A 15,471-nucleotide genomic window follows, 5' to 3' on the forward strand; every position below is an offset into this window, starting at 1 on the left:
CGCGCTTTTTCTAATAAGCGTTTAAAATACCTTTTTAAGGAGTTAAAGTATAAGCTAAACTTTAAGGGAGACTAGCTTTCTTATTAGCGAGCCTCTTTTAATTACGTCGCTAATAGTATCTCTTTATTTATAGTATCCTTAATTAAGATAAGTATCTATTCTTTAAAGTATACCTAATCTATACTATATTCAGTTTAATTAATTAGCGTTTATTCTTTAAAGTATTAGCGCTATCTTACTTTATAGTCGCTATATATATAATCTACTATATAAAGGATCTTTATTTTATTATAATAAAAACGTCTAAGCGCTACTTTAAAAGCGTCCTTTAGATCGTAAGTCTAGTCTAAACGTTTCTATATATTAATAGGTTAAGACAATTAAGCGATATTTTTAATCTTAACCTCGCCTACGCGACTACCGTCCGATTTAAGGGAGTAGGACTATCGACGCTTCCTTAAACGGATAGCGATAGTACTAGCGCGTTTAGTAATTTCCTCCTTTAATTATATAACGCGATTTTATAGGCGTTTTATCTCTTCTAGCTCCTTAACCCGCGCTTATAAAGCTATAAGCTTTTCCTTATAAGATAGTTATCTTATACCTATAAGTAGTAATATCTTTAATATAGTTATAATACTATTTATAGTAAGGGTCTATTTTAAGGATATATCTTCTTATTCTTTATCTCTTAAGTAGATACTTAATATATATAATAAAGAGGCCTTAACTAGTTAACTACTACGTCGCGCTATAAGAGCGTTATATAGTCTTTTTTAAGTAGCTATCTTTACTAAGTAACTAAAAAAGGAAGCTTTAGAAATTATAAGAGAATACGTATTATAGTATAATTAGTTAGGTAGTAAAGATAGCTAGAGGTACTACGCTATATATATTATATTCTCCTTATTATAAGACTAAAGCTTATAAGAAGAGGGATTTTCCCTCTTCTATTAAAATAGCGAGTAGTCTATAATATATAAGCGGGGTAGGTACGATTCCCTACTAATACCCTACTAATATATTAGTACTATATACCTAAGTGCTTTATTAGCCTATACCTTTTAGTAGCGCTCTTATATAGTATTTATATTTAATAGTCTTTAGGCCCCTTATTTATACGCCTTATTATTAGCCTAGCTTATATAAAGCTAAGGGGCCTAGGTAACTAAGTTATATATACTAAAGAATACTATCTCTTTAGGCTATTAAAAGAGGGTCCTTTATAGTAAACCTATTCCTCTTAGTAAGGAAAGCTAACTTCTTAAGAGGTTCCTTCTTAAAAATAAGTCGGAATTTAAGAATAAATTAACCGAATTTTTCCTTAATAAGCTTAATCGTTTAATTCTTTTAAACTAGCCTTATAGGCTTAGACGTTATATCCTAAAAGATTCCTTCCTCTTAAAGAAAGTAGAAGGAAATTAGGCTTATTAAAAAACAAGGGTAAAAAGCTACCCTTTTTCGTTAAAGAATTTATATAGTCCTATTAAGTAATTTTATTATAAAATTCACCCTTTTATACCCCTCTATCTATATAGTTAATTCCCTAGTAATAAGGTATTCCCTTTATACCTTTTTAAAAGACCGGAATTATAAAAGTATATTATAAATATTAAGGGAAGTACTAGAGTTAAAGATAGCTAATTTATTAAAAGGTATAAGTAATAAGCGTAAGATCGGGTAATTAATAGCGTAAGCAGAAAGATCGGTCGAAGGAGTATAGGGTAGGATTTCGTCCGGAATTTATAACGAGCATATAAGGGGCTAAATAATATATTAAAAGAATAGCGTTATAAAAGATACTTATAAACTTACTTTTTCTATCTACTATTCCTAGGGAAATCCTTCGTCTTTTATAGACTATTACTCGCTTACTAGTAGACTAATTAGTTAGCTTTCTAGTATATTCTATAGTACTTAAAAAGCTCTATCTATAGTATATCTTCCTAGCTTAGTAGGTAGTCTAATTATAACGTAATAGTTAACGTAAGACTATAGGTTCTAGTATAAGTAGTAGATTTAACTAGAATGTTCTATGCCCTACCTATTCTCGTATCGCGGATATCTTCGGAACCGCTAAGTAAAAATAGGCAATAGGGTATCCGTTCTACTTATAATTAACTTATGCATTTTATATATATTTTATTTTATTAGGATAGGCTTATCTTAACCCGCTTTTCCTAAAGGAAGGTATAGATATCTAGTAAAGGTCTTTATCTTTAAGGGTTATTCCCTTAGACTATATTATAGAGCCTCTTTTTACTAGCTTATTTTATAGAGCCTCCCTATACTTATTATTTCTTTATAATAGTAAAATAGGAATATAAAGGTATATTCTTATACTTATAGAGGAGGGCGGCAAGGACCCGCGCTTACTATTATCGTCGTTATTATCGTCGTTATTACAGCGGCCGGTAGCGGAGAGCGTAGCGGCGGCGGCGGCGGCGCGGGCAGTAAAGTTAACGGCCGAGAAGCCGGGTAGCGGGTGGCGCGGAGCGGCGGTAGGCGCGGAGCGGCGGTAGGCGCAACTAGGGCGGCGGGGGTAGTAGTTAGGGTAGCGGGCGAGGCGAGGGCGCGATCGACGAAGTCGTTAATCTTAGCGGAGAAGTAAGATAAGGCGGGGGAGGATATATTAAATTATTTAAATTACTAGTAAGGGTATAGGTTAGCTTATATATAGGCGGCAGCGCACGGCTAAGCGCTAGGAGACTTATAGTTATAGTTATAGCTACTACTACTAATACTAATAATAATAGTATAGTTAAAAGGAAAGAGTAATAAGAGCGCGCTAATAGGTTATTTACCTCCTAGCCGCGCGCCGAGGTATAAGATTAATGTTATAAGGGACCGCCTATAAAGAGAGGGGTAGGGACCTTATATAAGGGTATTTACCCTTAGTATAGGTCTAGGTATTAGCCTAGACCTTAGCTAATAGCGTTATAGGGTAAGGTAGGCTATATATATAAATATATATTTAGTAGTAGTAGGCGTAGCGTATAGTTAGATCCTATATAGCTTATTATTATAATATAATAAAAGGCACCTATAGTATAACCCTTTACTTACTTTATAATAATAAATAAAGATTTCTATTTATATAAATAGTAATACTTATAGTAATACTTATTTTTTTAGGCTCCTTAAGTAGAAGTATATAATCCTTAGTTAGCCCTTTATTTTTATATTTACTTAAATAAGTTTAATACTAGTTTATAATATATTCTAGGACTTAGTAGTTAAAATAAATAGGATATAAAAGAGAGTTAATACCTTAAAAAGCAACGTTATAAAATAAAACTATAAGTTTATAATTTCTAAACGATATACTAAAGGCGATTTACTACCTAAGGCTTTATAACTACGTTGTTATTAGGATAGGAAAGGGCCTATAATACGCGTTAGTAATACCTCTATTAAGGGTGCCCTTATTTTATATAGTATAGCGGTATTTTACTAGCTTAATAGTTATAAGCCCGGTTACGGGCCCCCGCTAGGCGAATTAGCGAGGGTTAAAAACCTATTCCGGAAGCTGCGCTAGCTTGTTAGTCTATTATTCGACTCCTAGGGTGGTCATGATACGCTGCGGGTAGCTGACAGCCTAAATCCAAAGAGTTAGGGGGGTTGCCTGTGCCTCCTTAACTACACAGGAAATCCTATCTATTTGCCAGACAAGGCCCTATTAGTCTTACGGGTAGCTTGCTAGCTCCATAGAAGATGCAGCCATCAACCTAGGGGGTGTGTCAGGACAAGAAAGGGCCTATAATACGCGTTAGTAACACCTCTATCGGGGGTGCCCTCATTTTGCATGGTGTAGCGGTATTTTACCAGCTTGACAGTCGTATAATCGCGAGAGATGTCGCCTTAGCATGGTAATCCTTAAAGATATAAGCAGACGCCTATAGACGGCATTAGCGGGTTTACGAGATAGCTGCTAGGAATGGGTCGCGTATACCAACTTATCAAGGGATCTTAAATACGCAAGTGACTCGCAATTTGACTTTCGTTTCTTATTATATAATTGGAAAGGTGGATAGGATTAGCGTTCCCTGCCTGCGCGCCTAGTGATGCATCTGCCGTTATTCGAACAAGGCCCTGTGAAAGCTTCCTGACAGGCGTTCCAAACAACGGTAAGTATCTCAGGCCAAGAAGGGTCCGAACCACTTTACCACTTGGTGGAAAACCATGCATGTTTTACTCTTGCTCGCAGGCTTTCTGCATCCGAGCACACCCGAATAACCGCTGAAGTGATGAAAAAAAACAGACGTCAGCTACGCAGTACGGATAGGTGGCATGGCTAGACCCTTGTTTTTCTTACACCACTTGCCGCCCCTCGGTGGACAATTTCGGGATCGAACACGATGACGGTGGTGCATGTCATGAATTGATGAGTCATTGGCTGACAAAGACGTGATTCAACGGAGTACTCCGTACGAAAAACACATTCCTTCTTCTCCACGGCACTTGATGTTTGAAACATGACGCCGGGAATTCGCCATACGCTGGAAGTCCAGTTCGTTTCAAGTCGTCGGGCACACCGCCGAGAAAAGTCGCCGTCGTCGCAGAAGCAGAGCACAGGGCTCAGCGGCAGGGCTGTGCCGTGCAAGACGAACGAGGGAAAGATGCGAGCCGACACTCGCGGCGCCTGAAACACTCGCGGCGGCCGTGGAGAGCCGCATAACCGGGCTGCTGTCATGGGCATGGGAAAGACTCGGCACTAGGCGCTTGCCGAGCGCTTCCTCTCAGCCGGAAGAGGCGGCTCTGCCGCTTTGGGCACTCGAGGATGAACAACGGGCCCGGGTGGACCAACCCATGGGGCTTGGCAAACGAAACAATCCGTCGGCGTTAACCTACGAGTCCTACCCGTGACTGCTCTCGCCGAGTATCCTGATGGAGGACAGACGACCCTGAGCCGGCATTCGGCGCTGATCCGGGCACGGACGATGGATCAAGCATCTTGTTCTTGTTCACCCTACTATCGTTCGTACCCAGCTCGTGAAACCTGGGCCACGATGAGGCTGCTGGACTCGACTTGCGTACGCGTCGCCTACCTGACACATGCACCACCTCGTCTGGCGGAAGGCGGGTTGTGAATGTATGTATGCCAGCTGTGTTGGACACGGTTTGTGCGACTATTCTTGCTCGGTCCGGTGCCGTGGCTGACGAATGCAGGGTGATTGCCACAGTCTGATGGGTGAAGCCGGGTGAGATTGTGTGAGCCAGAGGCACCCGGTTTCGCGCACGACGTGGAATGCAGACGACGAAGCGCTGCCGGACCATTCACCTTGACAACTGATGAGGATGGTGGCGACGAGGATTGGCCCAGAGCTTCCGATGCGAACAGGACGCATACAATCTTAGTTGGATACCGACATGCAGGTGGCCGCATGCCGTCACATGCGCAGTTTCAGTCCGCATGTGCGTCCGGACCGGCAATGGTGAATGATGATGCCGCTGCCGAGGGCGCCCATTGGCGACAGGCCGGCGCCTAAGTGAGCCCACCACGTTGATACATGGACACATGAATGTAGTTCGGGGTGTTGGCCCGGCCTAAATTTAGGCAAGAGACGCAGCAGTCGAGGCACGCACCTGGGGATGGCCTGGGCGGGAGGTTCTCACACTCGCTGACTTACGACACGGGGGCGGCAAGGTTGGGTGAGGAGAATACGAAGATAGCCCACAGGCGTCCCTGACTTTTTAAAGTTCAGAATGAGAATGTAGGGCTGATTTGGAAGACTAGGTCTTACGCGACTCCGGGACCCTTGGTTGGACGCGACACGGCGCAAGGATGCTGGCGCGGTGGCTACGAGAACGGCAGCAGGCAAGCAAGAAGGCGTCGCAAATGGATGATGCTGACTCGCTGGGTGGTCTGCAGCCGTCGTCGCCAGTCAGTTGACCGGGGGGTCGAGCGAGTCAACGGCAGAGCGACGACGTTTGGTTGTCCATGTGCTCTCTTCCTTTTCCTTTTGTTCTCTTGCCAGGCCATGCCCCCTTTGGTGCTAGCGAGAGCAGCCAACACGGGGAGTGGAGGGGAGGGGGGAGGGAGAGAGGGGGAGCAGTGAAAGCTGGCCCCCCGGCAGCTCGTCCCCCGGCAGCTCGCCCCGGCAGCACGCCGTCCCGGGCGTCCCTGCACTCACACCGTCATCCGAGACATGACATGGCCGCTGCTGCACGGCAACCGGGTGAAGGAGCTGAAGGATAAAAGGCAGGTATGCGCTCGAATGACGGCAATCCGCCTTGCATTGCTCCGCTCACGGCTTGGACTAAAATCATCTCGTTCTGTTTGTGTGCCCGCCGCCCGTTGATCATCAACAAACAGGCTGCCGTGTAACCCGCCAACAAGCCCTTTTTTAATTCACACCGCCCTGTCTATCTGCTACCTACAGTACACTACATACAGTACAACATTACATTACATACTCGGCTTCCTGCTTCACGCCCGCTTCACGCCCGCTTCACGCACGCTTCCCGCACGCAACTGTGCGTCGCCGTGCATAAAGCCGTCCTCGAGCCCCCGCCGCCCGCCTGTCTCTGGCGGTGCTCGTCCGCGCTCGCTCTCCCCATTTCTCCTGCCGTTTCTTCGTCCTCCTCCCTCGTTCTTTACCCCCTCCCTTGCCATCGTTCGTCCCCTCAGTCGCTTCGCCGTTGGCCAGCATACACAACAAAAACTCTTCCGTCGTTTGCATTCCACCGTCGTCCACCATGCGCGCCGCAGCCATCGTGACGGCCTCCCTCTCGGCGGCCCTCGTCGCCGCCCAGGCCACCCAGGACGCCCCTCGCATCTCGGGCAACCCGACCGACGTTGCGTACGAGGCCACGCTTCCCAACGATGCCTTCTTCAAACAGGGCTCCCTCAACGGCAACGTCAAGGGCTCCATCCGCGCCCAGGCCCCCAAGGACGGCAACGGCGTCAAGTTTACCGTCCGCTTCGACAATGTCCCTGCCGAGGGCGGCCCATTCCGTGAGTTTCCCTCGCCATGCCGGCCGTGGAGCCCCGACTGACGACGTCTAGTATACCATCTCCACGCTCAGCCCGTGCCCAATGACGGGAACTGCACCAAGACGCTGGCTCACCTGGATCCCTTCAACCGCGGCGAGCAGCCTCCCTGCGACGCCTCGGCCCCGCAGACTTGCCAGGTCGGTGATCTGAGCGGCAAGCACGGCAAGGTGACGCAGGACCCCTTCCAGGCCGAGTACCTCGACCCTTTTACCTCGCTCAAGGAGGGCGACCAGGCTTTTTTCGGAAACCGATCCTTCGTCTTTCACTTTGGCAACACGACGCGCATCACGTGCGCCAACTTTGCCCAGGTGGACGCCGACGACTCCGGCTCTGGAGACAACAGCAACCAGCAGCCGTCGGCCCTGCCGGCCGTGGGAAGCGCCGCGGGCGCCGCGGGAGCCACTGGCAGCACGAGCCCTGGCCCGACGGGCAGCCCCTTGGCTTTCCCGGGCGCGGCCACGACGACCAAGTTGTCGCTGTCCCTGGTGCTGGTGACGGTGGCGGCGCTGGCGTTTGCTCTGTAAGCTCTGGAAGCAGACGACGAGAGGAGAGTGATGCGAGTCCATGTGCCCGGTCCCATCCCCCAGCATGCCATTTGGGGCCCTTTCACTTTCATACCGGCTTAGATTCTTGTGTAATTATCATGAAAATGGCCTTGTAATCGTGGTAATAACGCGGAATGGCAGTAGATGAAGTCTGTTTTTTCATGTCCAACGCCCACCTCGTCGTACCTCTGCGATGCAAGGGCCTGCTCTGTGACGCTGGTACATTGCCGTCCCGGCACTGCATCCGCCGAAGGGAACTCGATCGATGCGAGTCTCGAAGCGGCTCCCTGGGACGAGTTGTTTCTAGTGCTGACTTCGTTGCGCAAGGCGTCTTAGTGAGGCCGTTTCTCGACCCAAACACACAGTTTATCGTCAGGACTTTTTGAACAAGAGGCGCATCGTGGGGAGGCTCCTGCGAGGCATTCTGATCAACCTCGCTCTCTTCCCTCCATCATCGTGCCAGCATAACGAGTCTTTTGGCTGCGAGCGGTCGTGTGTTGTAGGTACAAGGTACCTGCTTGCAGCGCAGAGGCACGCCAGGCAGCTGGCAGCTGGCAGCTGCTTGCACGTGATGGCAGGCACTTGCAACGACACGACGGCCATTCCTATTTCCAAATTTCAACTTCCCTTCTCCAGCAACGCCGTAGATTTTCCTCGAGCAGCCTTTTCTCTCCTTGACATTTCTTGCTCTCCCTCGCAGTCTTCCCTCCGCTCTTTTCCCCTCACGGCCCCGATGCCCTCGATTGGCCCTCCTTCGCTCTTTGCCTGCGCCGTCTGGGACCGCCTTGCGACGGAAAACTAGCGCCCGACCATTGCTTCGCCCTTTTGCCTCGTCTGTCGCTGTCGACAGCTGCCTGGGCTTGCGCCATGGCCAAGAAGAAACCCAAGCAGCCATCGGTCGCAGGAGAAGATGGCGCCGCCGACAAATCGCCTCGAAGCCCCGACGCCCCGGCCCCTCCTCCCCAGCAACCGTCGGCAGCCAAGAAGAGCTCCAGGGCTCCAAGCGAAGCATCTGTAACGCCTTCGTCCTCGTCGCTCATAATATGTCGCAACAAGTAGGTGGCAACCCCCTCCCCCAGTCACCTGTCGACGTTTGCGCTGACCGTCTCGGCACCTGCAGGCACTGGCGACACATTTCTTCCTTCCACGGCGCCTGGCTCCAGATGCCCACTGAGATCCTCGAGACCATCGCAAACATAAACTACAACACCCAGCGTCCTCGCCCCATCGATCCCGCCATCCTGTTTGACCTCATCAAGATTCGCAAAAACGTCGACGAGGCCGCCGACCTCGCCGTCAGGGCTGCCAGCGACACCGCCTCCCCGACGCTTTCGTCCGTCAATGGTGGCATGCCAGGTGTGTCCTCGATGAACGCCTTTGGCCTGGGCTTGACCGGTCACGGCACAAAGTTAAGTCGCGAGAGAAGGTTTCGCATGCGAGAACTGGCAAGCCAGAAGCTTGCCCGTGCCTATCGCTTAGACGAGATTGCTTCCAGTGTCGCCACCATGCAGGGCGCCTCGACCCTCGAGGACATTGGAGCCCTGGTGCTCCAGCACAGTCCCGAGGATCCTGACGCCAAATATGTCCACTTCTTCCACCAAAAGATCCCCTCACGCCACCTGGCCGAGTCGACGAGCCTGCAACCCCTCGAGGACATCATGTCCACCAGGGCTGGTCAGCCAGAGGTACTGCGCACCCTGGCCACGGTCAAGATTTTCAAGGGTGACTTGGACGGCGCTGCCCAGGATCTTACAGACGCCATGGCCCTGTCGAGATATCGTGGGGAGTCGCATCGGTCCAGTGCTGACAGTGTGCAACAAGCCCAGCAGGCACAAGGCAGTAGGAGGCGGCTGCCAGATGTGATTCTTTCCCAAGATGGCCAGCCAAGCGGTCTTGACTCGCAGCTTCTCTTCCAGCGCGGATGCGTCTACCTCTCCATGGCCAGCCTGTGCGTCTCGGACGGCATTCCCTGTCCGACAGCCCCCTCTGCCGAGGCAAACGGCTCCGAGAAGCATGCCGCCGACGACGCTGATCATGATGGGCCTGACGCCGAGAAACGAGATGCAGACACCAGTGCCGAGGCCTTGAAACTGCAGGCCGATTCGCGAAGACATGTCAAGTTCATGGCCAAGCGAGCGCTCCGGGACTTGATGGCCTTTCTCGCCCAGTTCGACTACACGCCCGACATGCCCATCAAGCTCAACAAGGAGTTCAATGAGCGCGTCTTCCTCGCTTCCCAGGGCGTCCGGAATCCTCGCTGCTCCGACGCAGGCGGCCCATTGGAGCCGCACACGCTTTACTCGCTGGCCGAGCTTTTCTCGGCCGTGCCGCCTTCGAATCTCCCGGCGTACCCAAGTCAGGACATGGTTAGGCGCGATGAACTGAGTCCACGGCCGGCCACTACTTGCGAGTGGGTGACTTACCATCCGCTTCTCACCGAGGCTCTGCACTCCCTCCTCCTGTGCCATTGTCTGGCTCAGACTTCGGTCAAGGAACTTCAGCGCCACGCATACATGGTCGCGCGCCTCGTCAGGCTGTGTGAGGGCTATCCTGTATTCCAAGCGAGCAGGTCGCCCGCACGTACAGACTGGGTCGAGGTTCTCCGAAGAGCTAAGAACTGGCTGAATCTCTCGCCGAGTTGGGAAAGTCTCTGCTTCCCAGCGCCCCTCCCGGTCTACGACCCGCATCCCCACCCAGCGTCGGCTGCGCATGATCCAGCCAGGGCCACTGCGGCCACGGCCCTCATTAACGGCAGCTCCGCCGTCTCGGCCCAGGAGAATCGCAAGGCTACCCTCCCCGAGCCGAATCCGGCGGAGGATATACCAGGGAAACGGACCGTGGATCGGCAGGTGACCCACCAGGCAACGACCTCAGCGAAGAAGAAGGATGCCGCCCTCGACGTCAAGAGCTCGGCGGGCATCGGGCCCAGCAGGAGCGATTCTACGCCGGCTCCGGCCCCGGTCAGCCTTGAATCTGCCGTGTGGTGGGCCAGCGATGACGGCAGAGATTACCCCATTGCGTCGGACCGCTCCGTGTGCATTGCGCAGTGGGTGCTGGAGGCGCCCCAGGTCACTGGAATCAAGCGCAAGAAGCGCGCGAAGAAGAGCACCGCCAAGGTAGGCGAGGCGGCCGAGGACCTCGCCAAGCTGGACTTTGGCGAGGCCAACGATGCGTAGGTGCCACGCCGCTACGGCGACGAAGCAGGACCGAGGGGGCCGTCTCTCTGCCAGTTTTGTACTCATGGATACTATCAGGATCCCCCCGTGAAGGAGCTTGGGGGGGTGAAGTTGGGGTTTGCTCCTATCAGAAAAGGAGAATACCGAGCGCGAGCGACGGAAGAATCAGAGTCGCATGCATATGCGTACTCTTAGCGACACAGATGATAGCATGGCCTCGAGACTTGGTCTCTGGAGCCCTTAACCCATCTTTTCATCATCTTTTTCATGCCCAGACACGTTGTGCAATTCTATCAAGACGTTACGTGACATGCCGCGGTGAAGAGGGAGGGTCGCACCACGCCGAACGCCAAGCCCCTGTGTTGCCCGCTCTTGTCCCCCCACCCCCCATTTCCCTCCATTATATGCAAGTACCTAGCTGGTTCCGAGGCCGCCAAACGCCTGTGCTAAGCCCTCGGCCAGGGTGTTCCGTCGCAAGAACCGAGCCCAGTTCCATCAACCCAAAAGGAGAAGAAAGGGACACGCGTAGGAATCCAAAACAGGAAGAAATCAAAGGGGAGAGGTAGATACATCATCCAACGCCTTGCGTGCTGCCCCAGCCGCAAGATATTCCAACAACCTCACAACAAAAGGAGTAGAAGAAGATCCAAAAAGAAGAAAGGAAAGGAGGGTGCGCCTAGTACCACGTCGCGTCCACCATGTTGTTGCTGGCATTCAAAAAGTTGTCAATGTCGCCGGCGCCCTCCGTCTCGAGCACGTTCATCAGCTCCAGCTGCTGCTCCTGCGTCAGGCTGCCCTGCCTGCCAGGCGGCATCAGCGACGAGGACGACGACGACGAGAGAGAAAAGGTGCCGACAGCGTTGAGATCCATGCCGACGTTTTGCAGACCGAGACCCGTCGGCGCCGTCTCGGCAAAGTTGTTGGGCATGGCATCGTTGAAGAAACCGCCGCTCATGAGGCCGAAGTTGTAGGGCGAGATGAAGGGGGCCGGCGGCGAGAACCAGTCGACCGGGCTCGTCGTCGTCGGCAGGGGACGCTGTTGGGGGCCGGGCTGGGGGGCTCGGGATGTGGTGAAGGAGGGCGTGGCCTGCGAGGGCTGCGGCGTCTGCGACGACATGAACTTCTGGGGCGGCGACGGGTTCATTTGCGCAGACAGCGCACCGGCGTCGGCCGACGTGTCCGACAGGTTCGAGCCCGGGGGCATGCCGGGCGGCGAAAACGAGGTGCTCGGCGTGGCCGTGGACAGACCGCCCGTCGGCAGCGACTCGGGCGGCGTCGGGAGCTGGTTGGAGGTTTGCTCCGACGGCGAGGTGAGCGTCTGATCAGGTGACGTTGTGGACACCCCGCCACCTTCAAAGGCGCCATCGCCCGACTTCAACCAGTCGGGCGGGAAGTACGAGAACCTTCGGCCGCTCGACTCCGAGGCCGGATTGCCAAAGATTGAATTGGAGCGGAAAGTCGGGTGCGGCGGCGGGAATCTATTGTCGAAGGCGTACGAGTTCATGGACTCGGCGGGCGAGTCGAAGACGAAGCCAAACTGGGGCGGGTTCAGGTAGGGAACCTGCTGCTGCTGCTGCTGCTGCTGTTGTACGTTTCCAGGCGACAGCTGCGGTTCGGCGCCAGAAGGCGGGCTCGCCAGGGAGAAGACGGGCCCTTGGTTGTCTGCTCCTCTCAGCTCGTAGCTCTGCAGGCAAGCCTTGGCAAAGATGCCGTACAGCTGAGAGGTGTAGGCCGTTCCGGGCCAACGTTCGGCACACCGGTCGAGGCTCAGCAACGACAGGTTTACCAGGCTCTCCACCTCGTCTCGTGAGTGCGCCCGCCGTACCTCCGGATATGACGTGGCCCAAAGCAGAGCGTTCAGGGCCGCATTGAGCGTCAAGAGAAAAACCCACGTAATGGACATTGTGCCACTCTCTATCTGCTTGTGGGACTGGTCCAGCACAAATGCCGAGCTTTCGAAGCAGACCATTGCCGCCTGCGCCGACGGTTGAGGCACTTGCGGGGACGGCCTGTACAGGGAGATCCTCAGCTGGTGGTAGTAGCCAGTGAACCTGTGCTTGTCTGTCAGTGACATGTGCCCCGTCCAGAAATGATCAAGGACGGCGTACCAAGGCCTGAACCATAGGGGGTTCTCCGGAGACCCGTCCAGCCAGTTCTTCAGCTTCTGCTCCAGGCTGCCGTACCAAGGGTGCGAGTCGTCCTTGGGCTCCGCCCGCTTCTTCTCATACAGTATCCTCCGGATCTCGGCCTGAAACTGCCGCGTCTTGTACAGGTGAATGGCCACGAGCTTGCGCTCGCTCGGCAGCCCTGACTGAATGCCGTTTGGAGTGATGTGCTCGTCGTCGACGGTCGAAAAGAAGCCGACTTCCATGCGATCCTCACTGGTGGCGAAGCCACTGGGCCGCCCCATGTGGCCTGCAAGACCGGACTCGACAGTCGCCACGATCCACACGAGGCGTCGACGCATGTCGATAGTCTTGGGATCCAAGTTGTAGCCTGTCGAGATTGTCTGCTCGTCGGCCAGGCCCTCCTGCTGACAGATGCGCGTCGCAAGGCCAATGACGTAGTAGAAGGGGGTCCTTGTAGGCGTGAGCAGCGAGTATTGACCTATCAACATCAAGCACTGCAGTGATTTCAGGTCCTTGGGCCGAATGAGAGTCTCGGCATACTGCATGGCAGCCACATAATAGCTGTCTGCCAACCCCGCGTAGTGGATGTCGAGCTTTTGCAGACTGACAGCGATGACCATTCGTACGACGAAGTTCTTGTAGGGATCGCCGTCGCCATCGTACACGGCGACCAAGTCGCGTTCGAGATCCTGCTCGTGCAGCACGGGCCAAAGCAGTTGAGCTGCGCATGTTAGCATTCTCCATAAGCCATGGGCCAGGGCGCGTGGTCTCACATTTCTGTTTGTAAACCTCCACCAGCTTGTCCGCAGTGTCGCGCTTCGGTAGTGACTCGGCCGGACGCTCGCTGACCATGGGATAGCTCTTCTTCCTGCCGCCAACGGCCGGGCCGGTCATCTGGATCGACTGCATACGCGCCTGGCTCCTTGCACGAACCTCGGGTATCAGCTCCGAGATGCGATGCGACTCAGTGTAGCGCTTGGCCTCCTCCATGAGAAGACGGGTCATGGCGATACCACTGCTGGGGCCTAGGTAGCGGGGAGTCTCGTCGCTGGCCTTGAGGCGGATCATGCCTCCGGGACGCACAATGTCTTCGTTGCTGCAGGGGTAGTCGGGCTCGTCGTCGGTATACTGGCCGAGCTCGGCCTCGAGGGCCCTGACTCTGTCCTGCAGGCTGATGACATAGTAGCGATTGATTTTCTTGCCCTTTGTGGTGTCGAGGTACTCGCATATGGAGCCGGATCTTTCGCAGGGCAGGCAGCGAGGCAAGGTGGGATCGCAGCGTGTTTTTCTCTGGCGGCAGCGGCAGCAAGCTGTCAAGGTATGGGCGACGCGATGGCCGGAGCCGTCATCATCCGAAAAGTCGTGGAGCGGCTGGGGATGGCTCTGGCTCTGGGGCTGTGCGACGTGCGCATGGTTCTGGCGAGGCGGGACCGAACCCAGGCCCTGGCGAAAGATGTGCGCAGGGTCCATGAGCTCCAAGTCGCACTTGACCAAGCAAGCGGCAAGGGGGAGCGAAGGGTCTCGAGGAAGATGGATCGAGGTTGCAGGGCGAAGGAGCCGTCAGGAAGGACGAGGAGCAGACGAGCGTCGGGCTGCGGCTGGGCAGGGAAGCGGCGACGAGGACGGTCTTGAAGGCTTGCCGGCAGGCGGCATCACCACCGACCGAGGGAAGACACGGGCCGGCGAAATGTCGAGAGGCTGGGCGATGGTCTAGGTTGGAGGCCGCATATGAGACGAAGGCAGAGTTGGTTGGGGAGGTAGCGAGGTCACGGGTCGGACAGAGGCGAGGCGAGGCGAGGCATGCCAGAAGGACGCTGCTGCTTCCAATTCGGATGGTGCTGCTGCTGCTGCTGCTGCTGCTGATGATGATGATGATGCCGGTGGTGGGTGAAGAGGCGACGTCTCGAGGCGGACGCCGTGTGCGTTGGGCCAGAGGGAAGGGAGGCTGGTTGGTGCGCTATCGGTACCGGGCCTTCGTACTTCTGCCAGGCCTGGAGGGGACGGACGGGCCGCTTGAATCGACAGGGTTCCTTGGCTGAAGTCGGACATGGACAGGGCAAGGACGTCCCTGGCCGGCAGAGGGATCGTCATGCTGGTGCAAGCGGCAACTACCTTTTAGCGCCCCAAGGTAGCATGCTCGGTGCAGTGGCCTGCCTGCCACAGAGGGCCTGGAACCAACAGGACGTGCCATTGCACACGGCCAGCGTCGACGGATACTCGGCCGCTGGTAGCCAGGTACCTGCCGCCCCGAGCGTCTGTGCCAAGCCCAGCAGGTATCGCGCCAAGACGCTCACGTACCACTCATCCCACATTGTCCAGCACCCAGGTAGCCTTGGCATCATTTTGATTCCCTCCAACGTGACATAGGGGGTGGGGGGAGAAAAGGACCGAGCTGGAACGTCTTCTAAAAACAGGTGCAATGAAGAATGAATTACGAAAAAAAAATGGGCAGGCATTGCGAGCCCCCGGTTGAGCAGGACCGGAAGAAGGGCGGGCATGGCCGGTTGTCGCGCTACTTGCTGCGTGGCACAGAGCAGAGCGGGTGTCTGGCCGGGCCGGCTCGGGGACCAGCCACAGGGGCTCGGAAGCCTGGGGGTTGCTAGATGCACGCGGAAGAGACAAGA

General features: G+C 53.7%; 3 protein-coding genes across 3 annotated transcripts; 2 read left to right on the plus strand and 1 right to left on the minus strand.

Moving 5' to 3' along the window:
- Positions 1-6,699: 6,699 nt before the first annotated feature.
- HRG_08037 (copper/zinc superoxide dismutase (SODC) domain-containing protein) lies at positions 6,700-7,521 on the plus strand (the record flags this gene model as incomplete). The annotated part of the gene is made up of 2 exons (XM_044866508.1): positions 6,700-6,958; positions 7,010-7,521. 2 exons carry the CDS (start codon positions 6,700-6,702, stop codon positions 7,519-7,521), a joined length of 771 nt encoding a protein of 256 aa, XP_044718397.1.
- Positions 7,522-8,409: 888 nt separating this feature from the next.
- Positions 8,410-10,718, plus strand: HRG_08038 (histidine kinase group protein; the record flags this gene model as incomplete). Its single annotated transcript, XM_044866509.1, has 2 exons — positions 8,410-8,597; positions 8,663-10,718. The coding sequence occupies 2 exons, from the start codon at positions 8,410-8,412 to the stop codon at positions 10,716-10,718; spliced, it is 2,244 nt and encodes a 747-aa protein (XP_044718398.1).
- A 676-nt stretch (positions 10,719-11,394) lies between these two features.
- On the minus strand, positions 11,395-14,317 carry HRG_08039 (fungal specific transcription factor domain-containing protein; the record flags this gene model as incomplete). The annotated part of the gene is made up of 4 exons (XM_044866510.1): positions 11,395-12,769; positions 12,827-13,133; positions 13,182-13,568; positions 13,621-14,317. The coding sequence occupies 4 exons, from the start codon at positions 14,315-14,317 to the stop codon at positions 11,395-11,397; spliced, it is 2,766 nt and encodes a 921-aa protein (XP_044718399.1).
- Positions 14,318-15,471: the final 1,154 nt, after the last annotated feature.

Source organism: Hirsutella rhossiliensis (genome assembly GCF_020360975.1).
Source record: "Hirsutella rhossiliensis strain HR02 chromosome Unknown scaffold00009, whole genome shotgun sequence".
Lineage (NCBI taxonomy): Eukaryota > Fungi > Ascomycota > Sordariomycetes > Hypocreales > Ophiocordycipitaceae > Hirsutella > Hirsutella rhossiliensis.